The sequence below is a fragment of the Colletotrichum graminicola genome (assembly GCF_000149035.1).
Source record: "Colletotrichum graminicola M1.001 genomic scaffold supercont1.40, whole genome shotgun sequence".
NCBI lineage: Eukaryota > Fungi > Ascomycota > Sordariomycetes > Glomerellales > Glomerellaceae > Colletotrichum > Colletotrichum graminicola.
In genome coordinates this window covers 215,260-229,317 of record NW_007361044.1, presented here as the reverse complement: position 1 = coordinate 229,317, position 14,058 = coordinate 215,260, and the positions used below count along the sequence as shown (strand labels likewise).

Genomic DNA, 14,058 nt, shown 5'->3' with positions numbered 1-14,058 from the left:
GGGTTCCACGGGTATTCCTTGAGGCTAAAGTACATGCGCCCTGTTGCTGCTGCGAGAGGTACATGTGGTCGGTCGAAATACCACGGGCGGCCATGGGCAACGTGCATGCAGAGATACCCTGCCAGGTGACGCCTGCATTCGTGAAAACAAAGCTGGTCTCGAGACGATGCGTTTGCCTGAAGAAGATATTTGGGTACGCAAGATGCCGGGTAGGAAAGGGGGGGGGCCGCGGAGAAAGGTCGTGCAAAGGACGCGCACGTGGTCAACCTCTCTGGTGTTATAGACGCACCTGTGTGTGTAGTGTTCGATGTACCTAGTGTATGTGTAGATGCGGCGGAACACAGATGAGGACGTTGACTGACGTTTCCATTGGGAAACTTTCCAGCTTGTTGGCGCAAGGGTGACAGCCTGACAGGAAAAAAAGGTACCCCGCACCTGCGCAGCTTCACCCACGACAGACGGCAGGTAGATCCACTGGCCGTCATGGGACCCTCCCATTGGACAGACTGATGCAGTGGTTGGCCCCCCAGGTTGCTGCCGTTCGTTTGCATTTCACAACCTCTATTCAGTGTTTGTTTGACTGCCCGCAGGCCCGTCCAGATCTGATCTCTCTGTCACACACTCGGACTTGGGTCTCGGTTCATCCCACACACTCACTCTGCTTCTGCCTCAGACCTGGGGCCGTTGTCATTGTTCTTCTCCCTTTGCCGCAAATCATCGACCACAATACAAGGTTAGCAGAAAACCTTCTTCATCCTTGCCCGACCTCGGTCTGTCTGGTCTTGGCGTACCTTGTTCAACGTCAATCTGCATCTCCCATATACACATCCATCTCGCTCCCTCACTCTCTGCACACAACGACACGCACCCCAACTCGATTCATTGGCATCAACCCCCCCAATACATAGCAAGCCGGCTATCCGGGTCCAGCATGTTAAAAGCGACGTCAATCTTCGCTTGAACCTGCCTGCTTTTCTCTACGGTAAGCATGACCGTTCCTCTAGTACCTCTCGTGACCTACTCCGATTCGTTCCAGCCTTCTGGTGGTTGCTGGTGTATTGCATGCTTTGCGTTGCCTTGCGCTTCCCGTCTTTCTCCCTCTTGGATCCCGAGCTCGCCCTTCTCATGCACAACACCTGTCATTTCCATCAACATCCTTCGCTTGTCTCCTCTCCCGGTCAAGGGAGGGAGGAAACAGAACCAACACTCCGGACAATGCCGGGCCAGGTTGCCAACCTTGTATTGTTCTTTGACTTGTCTGAACCTCCTCCCCGGCCTGGCCCGTGGCTGGGTCGGGTTCGGACCAGATGATGCCCTGCTTCCTCGGAGTCAGTTCCATATACACCAACTGGCCGACGCTACTCAAAATCAACTGGCGCGCTTACATGGTATAATGCCATCCACTGCGAGCAAGTATGCCCGTCCATTCATCGTCCCCCCTACCCCCACGTAGCCGCTTCTCTCGATTCCTCTTGACTACGTGCTGCACCCGCTCATGCCCATGCCACGAGAGCAGGATGGGCTACGAACCCCCTCTCCATTGCCAGACCCTGGTCGGCACCGAGGCACATCCGGGATAGCTTCACCCTACCCCCCACCTATAACCCATTCTGCCCGCTGTATACTGGTCTCTCTATGGATACCGCTCCAGGGGGGTTCATTGTTTGCCCATGTCTGGTCCGAGTCCAGAGCGCCAAGTACTTGATGGCTATGCCGGCCAAGCGGCCGGCTTGCTGCAAGGTGGGCATATCCCGTGGCTTGTCCGTATTTCTGTCTCTTCTCGGGACTCCCGTTTGCCGACTCGATCAACAGCTTCGACCCTTTCCTCGAGTTGGTCCCTGTACTCGCGTTTCACCCTCGCTGATTCTGTCTTCACTGCAGGTCTCGTGTTTCGGACCATTTCTAAGAAAGGTTCACCGGACGCCTCGACTCCTCAAGGACTGACCACTGCCTAAGCAGCTCACACAACGCAGCCCCCCCCACCCAACGTGCGACTCTCTTCATCATTACGCAGTCATCTCGAGGCTTCGTTGCTGCCAGTCGACGTCACTCAGTCCATCCTTGTGCGAGTTGCCCACTTTGCTCGCCTGCCGCCGCCACCGCATACGCAACTCAGCAAACCCTCTGCGCCGTCATTCAGCTCTCACTTCCGTCTGCAGACTCCCTCTCACCAGGACAACTCGCCGGCACCAAAACTCGGGTATCGCTGCCTCTAGCGAGTGTTCTGTAACACTTGCACGCCGTGATTCCACGGGCGTCCGCCCGCCATGTCAGTCTTCTGGGCCACCACAGTGGCCCCTTATGAGTGCAAACGTGCGCTAATGGTTCAACAGGAAGTTCGGCAAACAGATCCAGAAGCGCCAGCTCGAGGTCCCCGAGTATGCCGCGAGTTTCGTCAACTACAAGGCTCTGAAGAAGGTATGTTGACTGCCCAGTTCGTGTCTCTCGGTCCCATGCCCTCCACCCTTCCCTGTCCTCTCGCTTCTCTTCCGCATTGGGCACAAGCTCGGCTTCGGAAACGACAAAAAAGAAAACGACTCTCCAAGAGTTTAGCCACCTCAGTACCCGACGCCGTCCCATCAGGGGGCAAGGGGGGTGGAGGAGGCCCCCATGACAGGAACCACACATGGGCGGCGTTGACCACTGACACCCGCCTGCTAGCTGATAAAGAAACTGTCGGCCACTCCCACGCTGAGCGCACAAATTGACCCCCTGCGATCCGCAATATCTATAGATTCCCAGGCTGCTCTCCAGGCCAACAAGGCCACATTCTTCTTCCAACTTGTAAGCATCCCACCATGGGTCAGGGCGATGAACTTCCCACCATACTTACTGACTCTCGAACAGGAAAGGGAGCTCGAAAAAGTCAACGCCTTTTACCTGCAAAAGGAGGCCGAGGTATGTATTCGTCCGTTGTGGCTACGCATCGGCTCGCCCCGTAACTAAGCATGGTCCCCATCTACAGCTCAAGGTCCGTTTGAAGACTCTTCTTGACAAGAAGAAGGTCCTGCAGTCTCGCAATGGCGTTTCGAGACGGTCAGCCAAGTTCACGACCCTCGAGGAGGGCTTCCAACAGTTCGCGGGCGACCTGAACAAGCTGCAGCAGTTTGTTGAGATCAACGGGACCGCCTTTTCCAAAATCCTCAAAAAGTGGGACAAGACATCAAAGTCGAAAACCAAGGAACTCTACCTCTCAAGAGCCGTCGAGGTCCAGCCCTTCTTCAATGCCACTGTCATCAGCGAGCTCTCCGACCAGGCGACAACCAGCCTCCAAGAACTAGGGGCCTGGGCCGAGGGAGATAATGTCAGCTTCGAGCCCCGAAGCGACCACATCGTGAGCAGCCAGCATCTGCTCGGGACCGACGAGGGCGACGCGGATACCCTTCTGCTCGACACCGTCATCTCAGGGAACCTCGAGGCACTGAGGGATTTGCTAGTTCGGATGCGGACCGCCGCTAGTTCGTCCTCGAGTTCCGACATTTCGCTGATGGAGAGGATGACCCGAACGTTTCTCGCAGCGATTCACGAAGCGCCCAAGGAGACCTTGCAGGTTCTCCTCGACACCGGGCTCGTGGACATCCAGTCGGAGGACGACATCAACGAGCGGAACTGCCTGCACCAGGCCGCCATCTACGGAAACATGTTCGTGCTCGAGTATGGCCTGGCAAAGGGCGTGGCCGTCGACCGCACCGACGTGTACGGCAGAGTCCCCTTACATTACGTCAGCATGCATGGTCGCCTGGATATGCTCGATGCCCTCACCACCGGTAAGATGGTGATGCCAACCGTATTCTCGGACGGATTTGCTAATCGTGCGGTTAGCAAACCCTCAAACGGTAGATCTGATCGACCACGACAACTTCACACCACTGGTGCACTCCATCATCCACGGCCATCTGCAGTGTGTCGAGCGTCTGCTGGCCAAGCCCGCTCGCATCGACCCTGTGTCCGACGCGGACCACGTGCCGCTGAATCTTGCATGCGAGCACGGGTCGCTGGCAATCGTGGAGATGCTACTACAGCATGGAGCACATATCGTTCCCGATGCCGAGGGCCTCTACCCACAACATCTCGTTGCCCGCTCGGTACATATGCCCGAGCTCCTGCTATTGCTCAAGAGCTTCGGCGCAGATCTAGACCAGGTCGACAAGCTGTATGGCTGGACGCCTCTGGTCCACGCGGCAAGCGAGGGCAACGTCCCCTGCCTTCAAACCCTGCTGGACGTCGGAGCAGACCCGAATATTGTTGACGAAAAAGACCTCCCGGCAATGTACTACGCGGCGTGGGAAGGCCACCTGCAGTGCATGCAGCTGCTGGCTCCTTTCAACACGCGGGCCAGAGCAAGCCCCATGATCATGCAGCCAGGCCTGGGGCCGATGATGGCCAGCGCCGGACCCGACCCGATGGCCCTCGACCCGGACGCCATCCCGGAACTTGAGTTGCCGCCGCCCATAATACCGCTGCGTCGTTATGGGCACAACTTCCTTGACACCAAGACCGTCATCCAGATCAGCTTCGAGGAGGACGGAGACCAGCCCCTGGTGTTCTTCCACGATGGAAAGTACCCGGCCGCCCGTCTCACCATCTCATCCAAGGTGTCTGATCTCATCCCGAAGAACATCATGTTACCTTTCCAAGAAGACACCCGCATTGTTTCCTTTCAAATCGACAATTTGGAATCCTTCACCCTGGATTTCGATGTCTTCCCCACCTACGGCGCAAAGATCATCGCCAAGACGGTGGCCCTGCCCAACACGTTCAAGGCGCTTCTCAGCAGCTCCGGCAAGTGCTGCCTCCCTCTTTTCGACCCGAGGTTGCGTGCCATCGGCCAGATTAGCTTCCACACCCAGGTCATTAAGCCGTTCAACGGCAAGCCACTCGAGATCACGGACTTTGAGACGTATTGGAAGGCCACCAGCCAGTTCGACCGGAGCCCCAGTACGTTTGTGACGGGTTCCAGTCTGTCTGGCGACTTTGTCCGCCTCTTTGTGCAGCACACCAGCGATGGCGTGCCCGTGCTGTGGCCGAGGTGGACGATACCGTGCGGAGGCATCGACCTGCCCGTCTCGAGGTTGACAATGGAGCAGTTCAACACCATCACGTCAAAGAGTCCCAGCCGCACGGAGCTGTCTTCATTACGCTCAAGACCTTTGGACGAAATTGCCGACGTCCATCGGGTTTTGGCCACAGCAGGTATCCCCCTCAACGAGGCGCTGGCCCTACTGCCGCACGGCATGCATGTTAACATCCAGATCCTCTACCCGTCGCTGGAGGAGGAGCGGGCCATTGGTCTCGGCCCGTCGTTGGACCTCAACACCTTTGTCGACTCCCTTCTCACCATCGTCTTCGACCACGCCCGCGCCCAGAGAGCCCAGTCTCTCGAGTCGGTCCGCTCTGTGGTCTTCAGCTCGTACAACCCGAGCATGTGCACGGCGCTCAACTGGAAACAGCCCAACTTCCCCGTTTTCCTCTGCAACGACCTCGGCCGGGAGGATGTCATGGCGCCGCCGGACGTGATCCAGAGCCACGGTCGCCGGTCTGCTTCGATCAAGGAGGCGGTCAGGATCGCGCAGGGCAACAACTTCATGGGCCTCATCTGCTGCTCGCGTCTACTCGTAAGTCCCCCCCGCCCAATGCGCCCATCCGTGTTTACTAATCATGACAGGACATGGTTCCCGCTTTGGTGGACGCGATCAAGTCACACGGCCTCGCGCTCGTCACAGACAAGTCGCTGGAGCCTTCAACGACACATTCTCTGACAGACCCATTCCCGCGGCTGCCCAAGGGGGTGGACGGCGTCCTCAGAAGCCATGGTGTTTTGCGGTTCAACGAATCTATAGACGTGTAGAGAGTAATAATTCCATACGGGCAATTGTAGATAAACTTGGGCACTCTCGTGAATTGCAAGTCGTGCCCCGAAATAACTAACCCACCCAATGTTTGCACAGCAATCAATCAATAATGTCGTCATTCTGGCATAAAGTCGTGAAAGCAACCCTTTTCCGTCCCCTTGATACACCGACCAAAAGAACCGGCTCGGTAAGCCTCACACGCCCTTCAAGTCGTACTTGAGCGCGGCCAACTCCTTCTCCGGATCCACACTGCCCATGACGACCTTGGCGATAAGGGTCACGACGTACACGATGGCCGGCAAGTTTCCCAGACCGACCTGGCCGAGCGCATGTCTCTCGCCCGACCTCGTCACGAAGCCCGTCAGCACGAGCACGGCGCAGAGCCCCAGGTTGAGGTAGGGTAGATACGTCTCCAGCGGTGACTTCTGGTCCTTGACAAGCGAGAAGGAGCTCCTCCTGCGCCTCGTCCGGCCTGGGGTACGAACTGGCTGATACGATGACGATGACGACGACGACGCGCCCGAGATGGACGAGGTCGAAGAGGCGAGAGAGGAGGAGGGGCTGCCGCGCGGCGTCTTGGGGTGGGACCAGGCGTCGAGGAGGGCGATGCCAGTGACGTCCGGGGGCTGTGTGTGCAGGAGGAAGGCGGTCGAGAGGAGAGACGTGATTGACAGCAGGGAAGTCAAAGGCGCGGAAAGGCGGAAGAGCGAGATAAGGTAGGGGATCGTCGTCAGAAGGGGGAGGGCGATGAGGAAGGTGTTGAACTGAGCGTTCCGGGCGGCGTTTTCGTCTGCGAGGCGCTGGATGAGGACTTCTTGTTCTGGCACAGGCGTCAGCAGCTAGAAAGGGACGCGTATACGGCAACAAACGGGTGGCTCTACCTTCTTCGTCCATGACATCGGCTTGGGAGTCTGCGGAGTCGTCGTCCGTGGGATAGTGGAATGTGCGCCGCAGGCGGGCCGCTGTGCCCCTGGGTGTTGCCATCTGGGCGCCGGGGTTCTTGACGTCGCGGTACGATATTCGAAATCGCCGGTGTTTGATTGAAGAAACCTATGTTTGCGAACAGCAGAACCTCTTGGGTCGCAGGTTGGGAGGAGCCAAGCAGGTCACATTTCGCACGTGGTTAGGGTAGGTCACTAGGTACCTATTGTTCGGTGGAAGCTCGAAGAGAGAGGAGCGTGGCAGCTCAGCCTTATGACGCGGGCATCAGCTGGCCATGCTGGACCGGGATCACTAGGCTAAACGATTGGCCAGAAGCTCAGCAAGGCCTTTTTATCCCCCTCTCCCCTACGGGCTGCCGGCGCTGTATACATAGTAGTTAGGTACGCCGCAAGGGCCCCCGGGATTTTTTATGCGAGGAGCTAGGCCCGCCCTCCGAGACCGACCGAACTTCATTATCTGATTCGGAGCATCCCGAGAATTTGCTGAGCCATTGCAATACCACGACTTACACCGCCGCCATACACACACACACACACACACACACGCGCGTGCATACGACCGAACTCCTACGACGAGCGCCCGAGACCGACTTCGATATACTGAGCATGCTTTCAAGAACCATCTCAAGGAGACTTACCTCCTCGCTACGGAGCGCTGCCGCACGGCAGACGCAGCAGCAGCAGCAGCTCAGAGCGCAGACGCAGCGGAGATGGGCGACCGCGGCGCCGAAGCCCGGGTCGGGGCCGCTGATGGAGCGGCGCGCTGACCGAGAACTCCCAGGTGCGATGCCTTTCGCCGTTCCCCAACACGTCTCCTGGTCCTTTGACTAACCGCGCTCGCGTTCAGACCTCAACCAAATCACCTTCCGCTGGTCCCGCACGCTTCCGCTCTTCGCCGCCGTCATCGCCGCCTGCAGCGTCGCAATCTTCAACTACCAAAAGTCGTCGTCCCCCGTCATCGCCTCGACGCTGTACGCGCTGCGGACCTCGCCCCGCGCGCGCGAGCTGCTGGGCGACGAGGTCCAGTTCAAGCACCAGATCCCCTGGATCTCGGGCGAGATGAACCAGCTGCACGGGCGCATCAACATCGCCTTCAGCGTCAAGGGCTCGCGCGGCGAGGCGCTGATGCGCTTCGCGAGCTATCGCACCTCGCACAAGGGCCTCTTTGAGACGACAGAGTGGAGCTTGGAGACGCCCGACGGGCGCAAGATCGACCTGCTCGACGGCTCGGATCCGTTCAACGGCATCGTGGCGGACGAAGTGGATGACGACGCAGACGAGCCGCCCGCGGCGCCTGCGACGAGGGGGTTCAGACAGGTGAGTCTCAAGTAAGGCGCCTGGCCCATCCCGCCGGCACGGAGGACATACATCACGTTGAGGGCGAGGTTCGCTGGACGGGTGGCCTCGAGGCACACAGCATACAAGGCACGCATGGTGGTCATTGGGTTTGTGATTTGGGCGAGATGACGGCCCTTAGCTACACGCCTCTCGTACGGGGGTGGTGGTGATGGTAAATGTACAACATGTATAGTACACAGACTTTCGTAAACAACGACGGGAACAACAAAAAAAGGGGAGGGGTGCCAGGGCACCATTTATACAAACTCCGCCGTTTCTCTCCTCTGCTTCTTCAGCTCCAAGTGCCTCTCTCTAGCCTCCTGCAGTCTCGCATCGGCGTCCTTGTTGCTCTCCAGGAGCTCCTTCAGCTTCTCCTGCCGGTAAGGCAGCGCCGGGGGCTTGCGCTTCTTGGCGTCCTGCAGCTGCACAATGCAGTTCTTGGGCCCGCCGACGGCGCCCTTGACGAGGACGACGCCCAGCTCGTTGTCCACCTTGAGCACCGTCAGGTTCTGCACCGTGACGCGCTCGTTGCCCATGCGCCCGGGCATCTTCTTGCCGGGGAGGACTCTGGATCCGGAACCCTGCGAGGGACCGGTGGTACCGATGGTACGATGGTTGAGCGAGTTACCGTGGGACGCCTCCTGACCCGCAAAGCCGTGACGCTTCATACCTCCGGCGAAGCCCATACCGCGGCTGTTGGACCGGACGTCGACGTACTGGCCCGTCTGGAACCAGTCCGGGAACAGCTGGGAGCCGACAGGCAGCAGTCCCTCCTCGGAGCGGACCTTGAACTCGGCGAGGTGGCGCTTGGGCGCGATGCCCTTGGCCTCGTAGTAACCCAGCAGCGGGCGCTCAACGTTGCGGGGCTCCTTGGATCCCGCACCGATCTGGACGGCCCAGTAGCCGTTCTTCGCCCGCGTCTTGTTGGCGACGACCTGGACCTGATCGAGCTGGAGGACGGTGCAGGGGACGCGCTTCTTGCCGTAGTAGACGGCCGTCATGCCCTTCTTGATGGCGAGCACGCCGGTCCTCAGGGGTGTCGTATTCTCGCGGCGTGCGAGGGCGGCGGCGGGACCGGTGGTGAGGGCAGGCAGGCCTGAGGTCGTCTGGTTGAAACGGCCGGGCTTGCTGCGCTTGGGGAGCGTGGACCAGCCGTATTTGACGCCGCGCTTCGCGGTGAAAGGGAGGAGGTGGAGGCGGGGACCGGAGAGGACGGAGGAGGCGTTGCTGGCAGCGCAGGCATTGGCTATCGTCGACGATCGGAGGAGCTGGAGGCAGCTCGGGGGCAGTCGGGGCGCCATGGTGAGAATGGCCGGGTTTGGGGGCGGCGTGGTGAGGTTGAGGGGACCGGTCGGCGTGCTGACTGCGTTCGTTCGGGATGGAATTTTTTGGGATGAGGTCGGACGAGCCGTGCCTGGGGTGGAAATCTCTCTGTGGCCCGTGCGCCTGCCGGGATTGATCTGGTCGCCGAGCTTCTCAGGAGCTCAAACCAGGGTCTTCTCATTTGAGTCTGAGCCGACTTGCTATCAAGATCTACAATTAATCGTTTTTCTGAAACAGGAGTTCCCTTCCTCCTCTCAACAAAACATAGGAATCAACCGACAAAATGCCCTCTGTACATCACGTTGAGAAGATTCACGCATACAGGCACCTATATCGCGAGCTCCTTCGAGCAGTCCAATTCGCGTCGCCATACAGGTACGTTGTCCGCGACCAGCTGCGGGCGGCGTTCCGGGAAAAGGAGGCCTCCTGGGACAAGGAGGAATACAAGCGGACTATGTGGTTCCTACAGGCGGCGGCGCGTGAGGCCGGGCTTGAGCACAAGATCCTCAAGAACCTGATCCGCGTGGCGCACGAGCGGCAAAGGCTGGCGCCGTGGAAAATCAGCTACCGCAAGGCTGAGGATATGAAGGGCAATACACTGTGAGCTATCGTTCCGTGCGAGAGGTTCGATGAAATGCTGATTGTGTTGGTTCCAGCTATGAGGAGGGCAAGCAGATCACGTCCACGGCGTTTAATCACTATGACATGACGGTGGCCATGTTGAACAAGACGATGGGTATCCGACTGAGGTGAAGTTGCGGTAGGCCTCGGCCTGGTCTGTGTAACCACAATCTGGACTTGGGGTTTCTGCTTTGTCTAGGTCTCTGTGCTAAAAGGCTACTACTGTGATGGCCAGGTTTGTAAGTTTTTGGTTCTTCGAGGCTGCTTCTCCCGAGACCCAAGCATAAAGTTCTCGCATCTGTGCCTGAGCTCAGCGACGTGGCGACGTCATGCATTTTGTTCCCCTTTTGCTCCGGCTCTGGGACCTCGGCGTCTCCTTCCGCACGCTGAGAAGGGGTCGTCGACCTAGTGTAGATACCACGCCTCAAGGTTTGTTATGGCGCCAGGGGTGGAGAGAGATGGCCAGATGGAGCGGAACACAATGGGCCCAGCCGCGACGGCCTAGCAGTGCCCGATTGTCTCTCACATCCGAGGATAACTCACTGGAGGGAATTGGCTTCTCTGGAGAAGATCGCTATGCTACGGCTAGCAGTCGAGCGATCTGCAGATACGTGGGGCCAGCAAGTGTAAAAACGGCTCATCTTTGGTCAGGCTGGCGGTCTGTGTCTGCGAGGTGTACGGTAGCGGCCTATCGAGAGCCCGTTGAATGTGTTTCTGAGACGCTGCTGGCGCCCGTTTGGACGCCGATTGTTGCTTTCCTGAGCTTTTGTCCGACTCTTCGTGCGGAACGGTCTCTCGAGGCACCGATGGAAGTCAGACTGTAGCACTCAACAGGGAGTGGCTGGAGAAAACGACGTTGTAACACATGGCGTGGGAGTCGTGCCCCAAAGGTTGGAAGGGCCAACGCACACTAGTTACTTGCGCAACTACGGAGTAGACGTACTCAGGCTGGTCCCGTTGGATTCTGTAGACAGGATTTAGGGAAGACTGAGGGCAGAGGAGAGTCTAGGCGAACCCCCGTGTCCGTTTCGGAGCCAAGGGTCTCGACCAGCAGAACCACATCGGGCCCCTTGGCCGGTGTGGACAAAAATAGTGGTTCGGAATGGATCTCATCCCTCACATTCCCAAAATACGCATTTCGGAAACCAACCGTGCTTCCACCTCCGTGAAACTGACCCCCCGTTGTCGTAAGGTCATCGGCTGAGACTCCGTTTGATAAGTGCATGATGCATCTAATCGGGCGAGGGAGAAACACAGATATCGAGATGGCGGAAATCCACTTGGGATGCGTCTATGGCTTGTGACGGTGGATTGCCAGCAGGTGCGACGGCCCAGTGAGGGGTTTCCGGGCGGTTTGGTGTTAGCGGCCGCTACCGCAGGGACGAATGACAGGCGCAGAATCGCTGGAGATCCCAACCGGGCCCGTTCCCGTCTCACTGAATGGACTCTCTGAAGTTGCTTTACGGAGTATATTGTACGGATATGTACATAATCAGTCCATGGCCGCTGCTAGAGTCGTGCTACTACCTACTGATCATCGAGTGGAGCCCAAGGGGGCCTCCCAGCTGCAGCTTTCCGCACCATCATCCAAAGAACTGGCCCTGCGGTCTGGACAGACGCTTGTTGTATGTACCTCCTGGTATAACCCTTAAAGTGCCGGTCCATCGTCCGGCAACGAGGGGGTGGTTAGGCCAAAGCCAGGGTTGGATGCTGTAATCGAATCGTAGCTGACCTGACCTTGAGCCGTTTCTGTGATGCGGATGTACCTAATAAGTAAGTACGGTAGGTGCCATTCCACAGCTGTAGATACCTGCCTAGGAGGTAGTGTAATTCCCACTGCCACTGCCGACCCCGCAATCCACTCACGGTAGAAGTAGTCCACGCCAACGCCTCCAACAATCCCCATCTTCTTTCCTTCAACTTAACCCGCAAATCTTGATGGTTAGCGGGCACAACAGCGTCAATTCCCCGGGGGTTCAGCTCTCGATTCCCCAGACTACTGTAAAACCGCTCTCTGTGCCTGCAATCTGACCACTCGACTCGTCATCACTATCGTCTCCTCGTCCGCCTCTCAAACCTCGCGAACCTCGGACAGTCCGTTTGTCGTCCAAAACAACCGCCACCTGTGGTGGTCTGGATGGACCTCCCCCCCAACTGGCAAAAGGCCGTATCGCGACCGCGCTGAAAGACCTTGATCTCCCTCTTGAGATCACCGTCTGAAGGCGCTGCCACATCGCCATTGCTAGAAGCATGCCAGCGACAGAAGCCGAATATCACCCAAGACACCATGTTCTGGCCCGCCAAACTACTGCGATCATGCCTCGAGCTCAGGAAGAGCGCCCGCAGAGGCTGGTCAAGCGGTACCGCACCGAGATCGCCGCAAGCACATCGAGCATGTTTTCCACCGTCGTCGCCTTCCCCCTCGATAGCGTAAAGACGCGAATGCAGACCTACCGATACGATGGCTTCCTCGACTGCGTGAGGCACACGTACCGCACTGAGAAGCTGAGAGGCTTCTTTCGGGGTAAGGAGCAGCTCTCTGGCATCCACGACCCCTCACCACACCCAAAGTGTTGACTGCATCGCTAACCTTCTTTTTGCCCCTCTGTAGGCGTGCTCGCCCCGATGGCCAGCATCACCCTTGTGCGAACAATGTCCTTTTCGATCTACCAGCGCGCCAAGTACAGCTATTCCGGCTGGATAAAAAACGCCCTGGGTTTCGACGTGCTGCAGCACGTCAACGAGAAGGGCACGTATCCCAACCTTTACTCGATTGCCTGCTTTGGAGCCGCCGGCGCCACGGCCGGCTCGTGCATCACGCTTCTCGCCTGCCCGTTTGAGTTGACAAAGCTCAGCGCGCAGGTGTCTGTACTGCTCTCGGACCAGCAGAAGCTCAAGGAAGCCAACTGCCGCGCTACCAACGGCCACCAAGTCGCCGCCAGCTACCAGAACAAGGGCACTTTCAAAACCATGCGAAACATCATTCGCCACAGGGGTGCTTTGGGGCTCTACACTGGCTTCAACTTGCACTTGTGTAAGTCTGCCCAGGCGTACAACCCCATCAAAACCCTTAGCTGACCGGTTTAGTGCGAGATACGCTGGGCACGGCCATATACTTCATGGTCTATGAAAGCGGGAAGCAGCTCGGCACCACTTTTGGCGGCGATCATCCAACCACGAACAAGCTGTCCGTTGTCATCTCTGGGGGTCTTTGCGGGATAGTATCCTGGGCAATGATCTGTAAGGATTCGCATCATGCCCCATCCATGGCACGCGCTCACTCTGGCAGACCCCATCGATTCGGCAAAGAGCATTTACCAACGAAACTCTCTCTTGTACTCCAAGGGGCAACAGGTCGAGCCTCCCCCAAAGATTGAATTCTTTAAACGACACATGTACCGCGGGCTCGGAGTATCCATGGGACGCTCTTGCGCCGTGAACGCCATCTTTTTCTCCGCTTTCGAATTCATGAAGAAGCATGTCAGTTCACTGGATGATAACTAAGGAATTGTGTAAGTAACGAGATACTTGCCGAGTGCGCCTCGTCGGCACCTTCAAAGGCCGACCTAGGTTGGACGGCGTTTTTATTCATTTTTTGGACTAGGTGGTGATGGACACCACCAAGCAGTTTAGTGGCAGCACAGAACGAGAACACGTACAGACCTTAGTTGTTTGAGATCGACTACAATCAATCAATCAATCAATCGCAATCCGAAAACCGTCATTATCTAGCTTGTAGGATACCCCCACAGGCCGTGCATGCCGTCGATGACATGACAAGTAAGCCTCTGTGACGTATCGACGGACGAATTGGACGTCTAAGTGAGCATTCCCGTCTATAAGGTTTGCCATTAAAACAGATCCCAGTTACCCCAGCTCTTCTCGCATCTAAAGTGAAGCTCAGGCTGGCTGGGCGGTACTGGTCCCGGACTTGAGTCGCTACACAATTTTCGGCAAGGCAGGCCACGTGCAGACCACCCTGA

The 14,058-nt window shown here is 57.7% G+C and overlaps 6 protein-coding genes across 6 annotated transcripts; 4 read left to right on the top strand and 2 right to left on the bottom strand.

Moving 5' to 3' along the window:
• Positions 1 to 2,267: 2,267 nt before the first annotated feature.
• On the top strand, positions 2,268 to 5,848 carry GLRG_08699 (SPX domain-containing protein; the record flags this gene model as incomplete). Its single annotated transcript, XM_008099249.1, has 7 exons — positions 2,268 to 2,305; positions 2,334 to 2,418; positions 2,662 to 2,784; positions 2,848 to 2,898; positions 2,966 to 3,767; positions 3,823 to 5,615; positions 5,666 to 5,848. 7 exons carry the CDS (start codon positions 2,268 to 2,270, stop codon positions 5,846 to 5,848), a joined length of 3,075 nt encoding a protein of 1,024 aa, XP_008097440.1.
• A 198-nt stretch (positions 5,849 to 6,046) lies between these two features.
• Positions 6,047 to 6,836, bottom strand: GLRG_08698 (uncharacterized protein; the record flags this gene model as incomplete). Its single annotated transcript, XM_008099248.1, has 2 exons — positions 6,047 to 6,672; positions 6,734 to 6,836. 2 exons carry the CDS (start codon positions 6,834 to 6,836, stop codon positions 6,047 to 6,049), a joined length of 729 nt encoding a protein of 242 aa, XP_008097439.1.
• Positions 6,837 to 7,399: 563 nt separating this feature from the next.
• On the top strand, positions 7,400 to 8,125 carry GLRG_08697 (uncharacterized protein; the record flags this gene model as incomplete). Its single annotated transcript, XM_008099247.1, has 2 exons — positions 7,400 to 7,574; positions 7,641 to 8,125. 2 exons carry the CDS (start codon positions 7,400 to 7,402, stop codon positions 8,123 to 8,125), a joined length of 660 nt encoding a protein of 219 aa, XP_008097438.1.
• A 263-nt stretch (positions 8,126 to 8,388) lies between these two features.
• Positions 8,389 to 9,432, bottom strand: GLRG_08696 (50S ribosomal protein L3; the record flags this gene model as incomplete). Its single annotated transcript, XM_008099246.1, has 1 exon — positions 8,389 to 9,432. The coding sequence occupies one exon, from the start codon at positions 9,430 to 9,432 to the stop codon at positions 8,389 to 8,391; it is 1,044 nt and encodes a 347-aa protein (XP_008097437.1).
• Positions 9,433 to 9,737: 305 nt separating this feature from the next.
• On the top strand, positions 9,738 to 10,207 carry GLRG_08695 (uncharacterized protein; the record flags this gene model as incomplete). The annotated part of the gene is made up of 2 exons (XM_008099245.1): positions 9,738 to 10,054; positions 10,111 to 10,207. 2 exons carry the CDS (start codon positions 9,738 to 9,740, stop codon positions 10,205 to 10,207), a joined length of 414 nt encoding a protein of 137 aa, XP_008097436.1.
• A 2,184-nt stretch (positions 10,208 to 12,391) lies between these two features.
• GLRG_08694 (uncharacterized protein) lies at positions 12,392 to 13,579 on the top strand (the record flags this gene model as incomplete). Its single annotated transcript, XM_008099244.1, has 4 exons — positions 12,392 to 12,599; positions 12,687 to 13,109; positions 13,163 to 13,315; positions 13,365 to 13,579. 4 exons carry the CDS (start codon positions 12,392 to 12,394, stop codon positions 13,577 to 13,579), a joined length of 999 nt encoding a protein of 332 aa, XP_008097435.1.
• Positions 13,580 to 14,058: the final 479 nt, after the last annotated feature.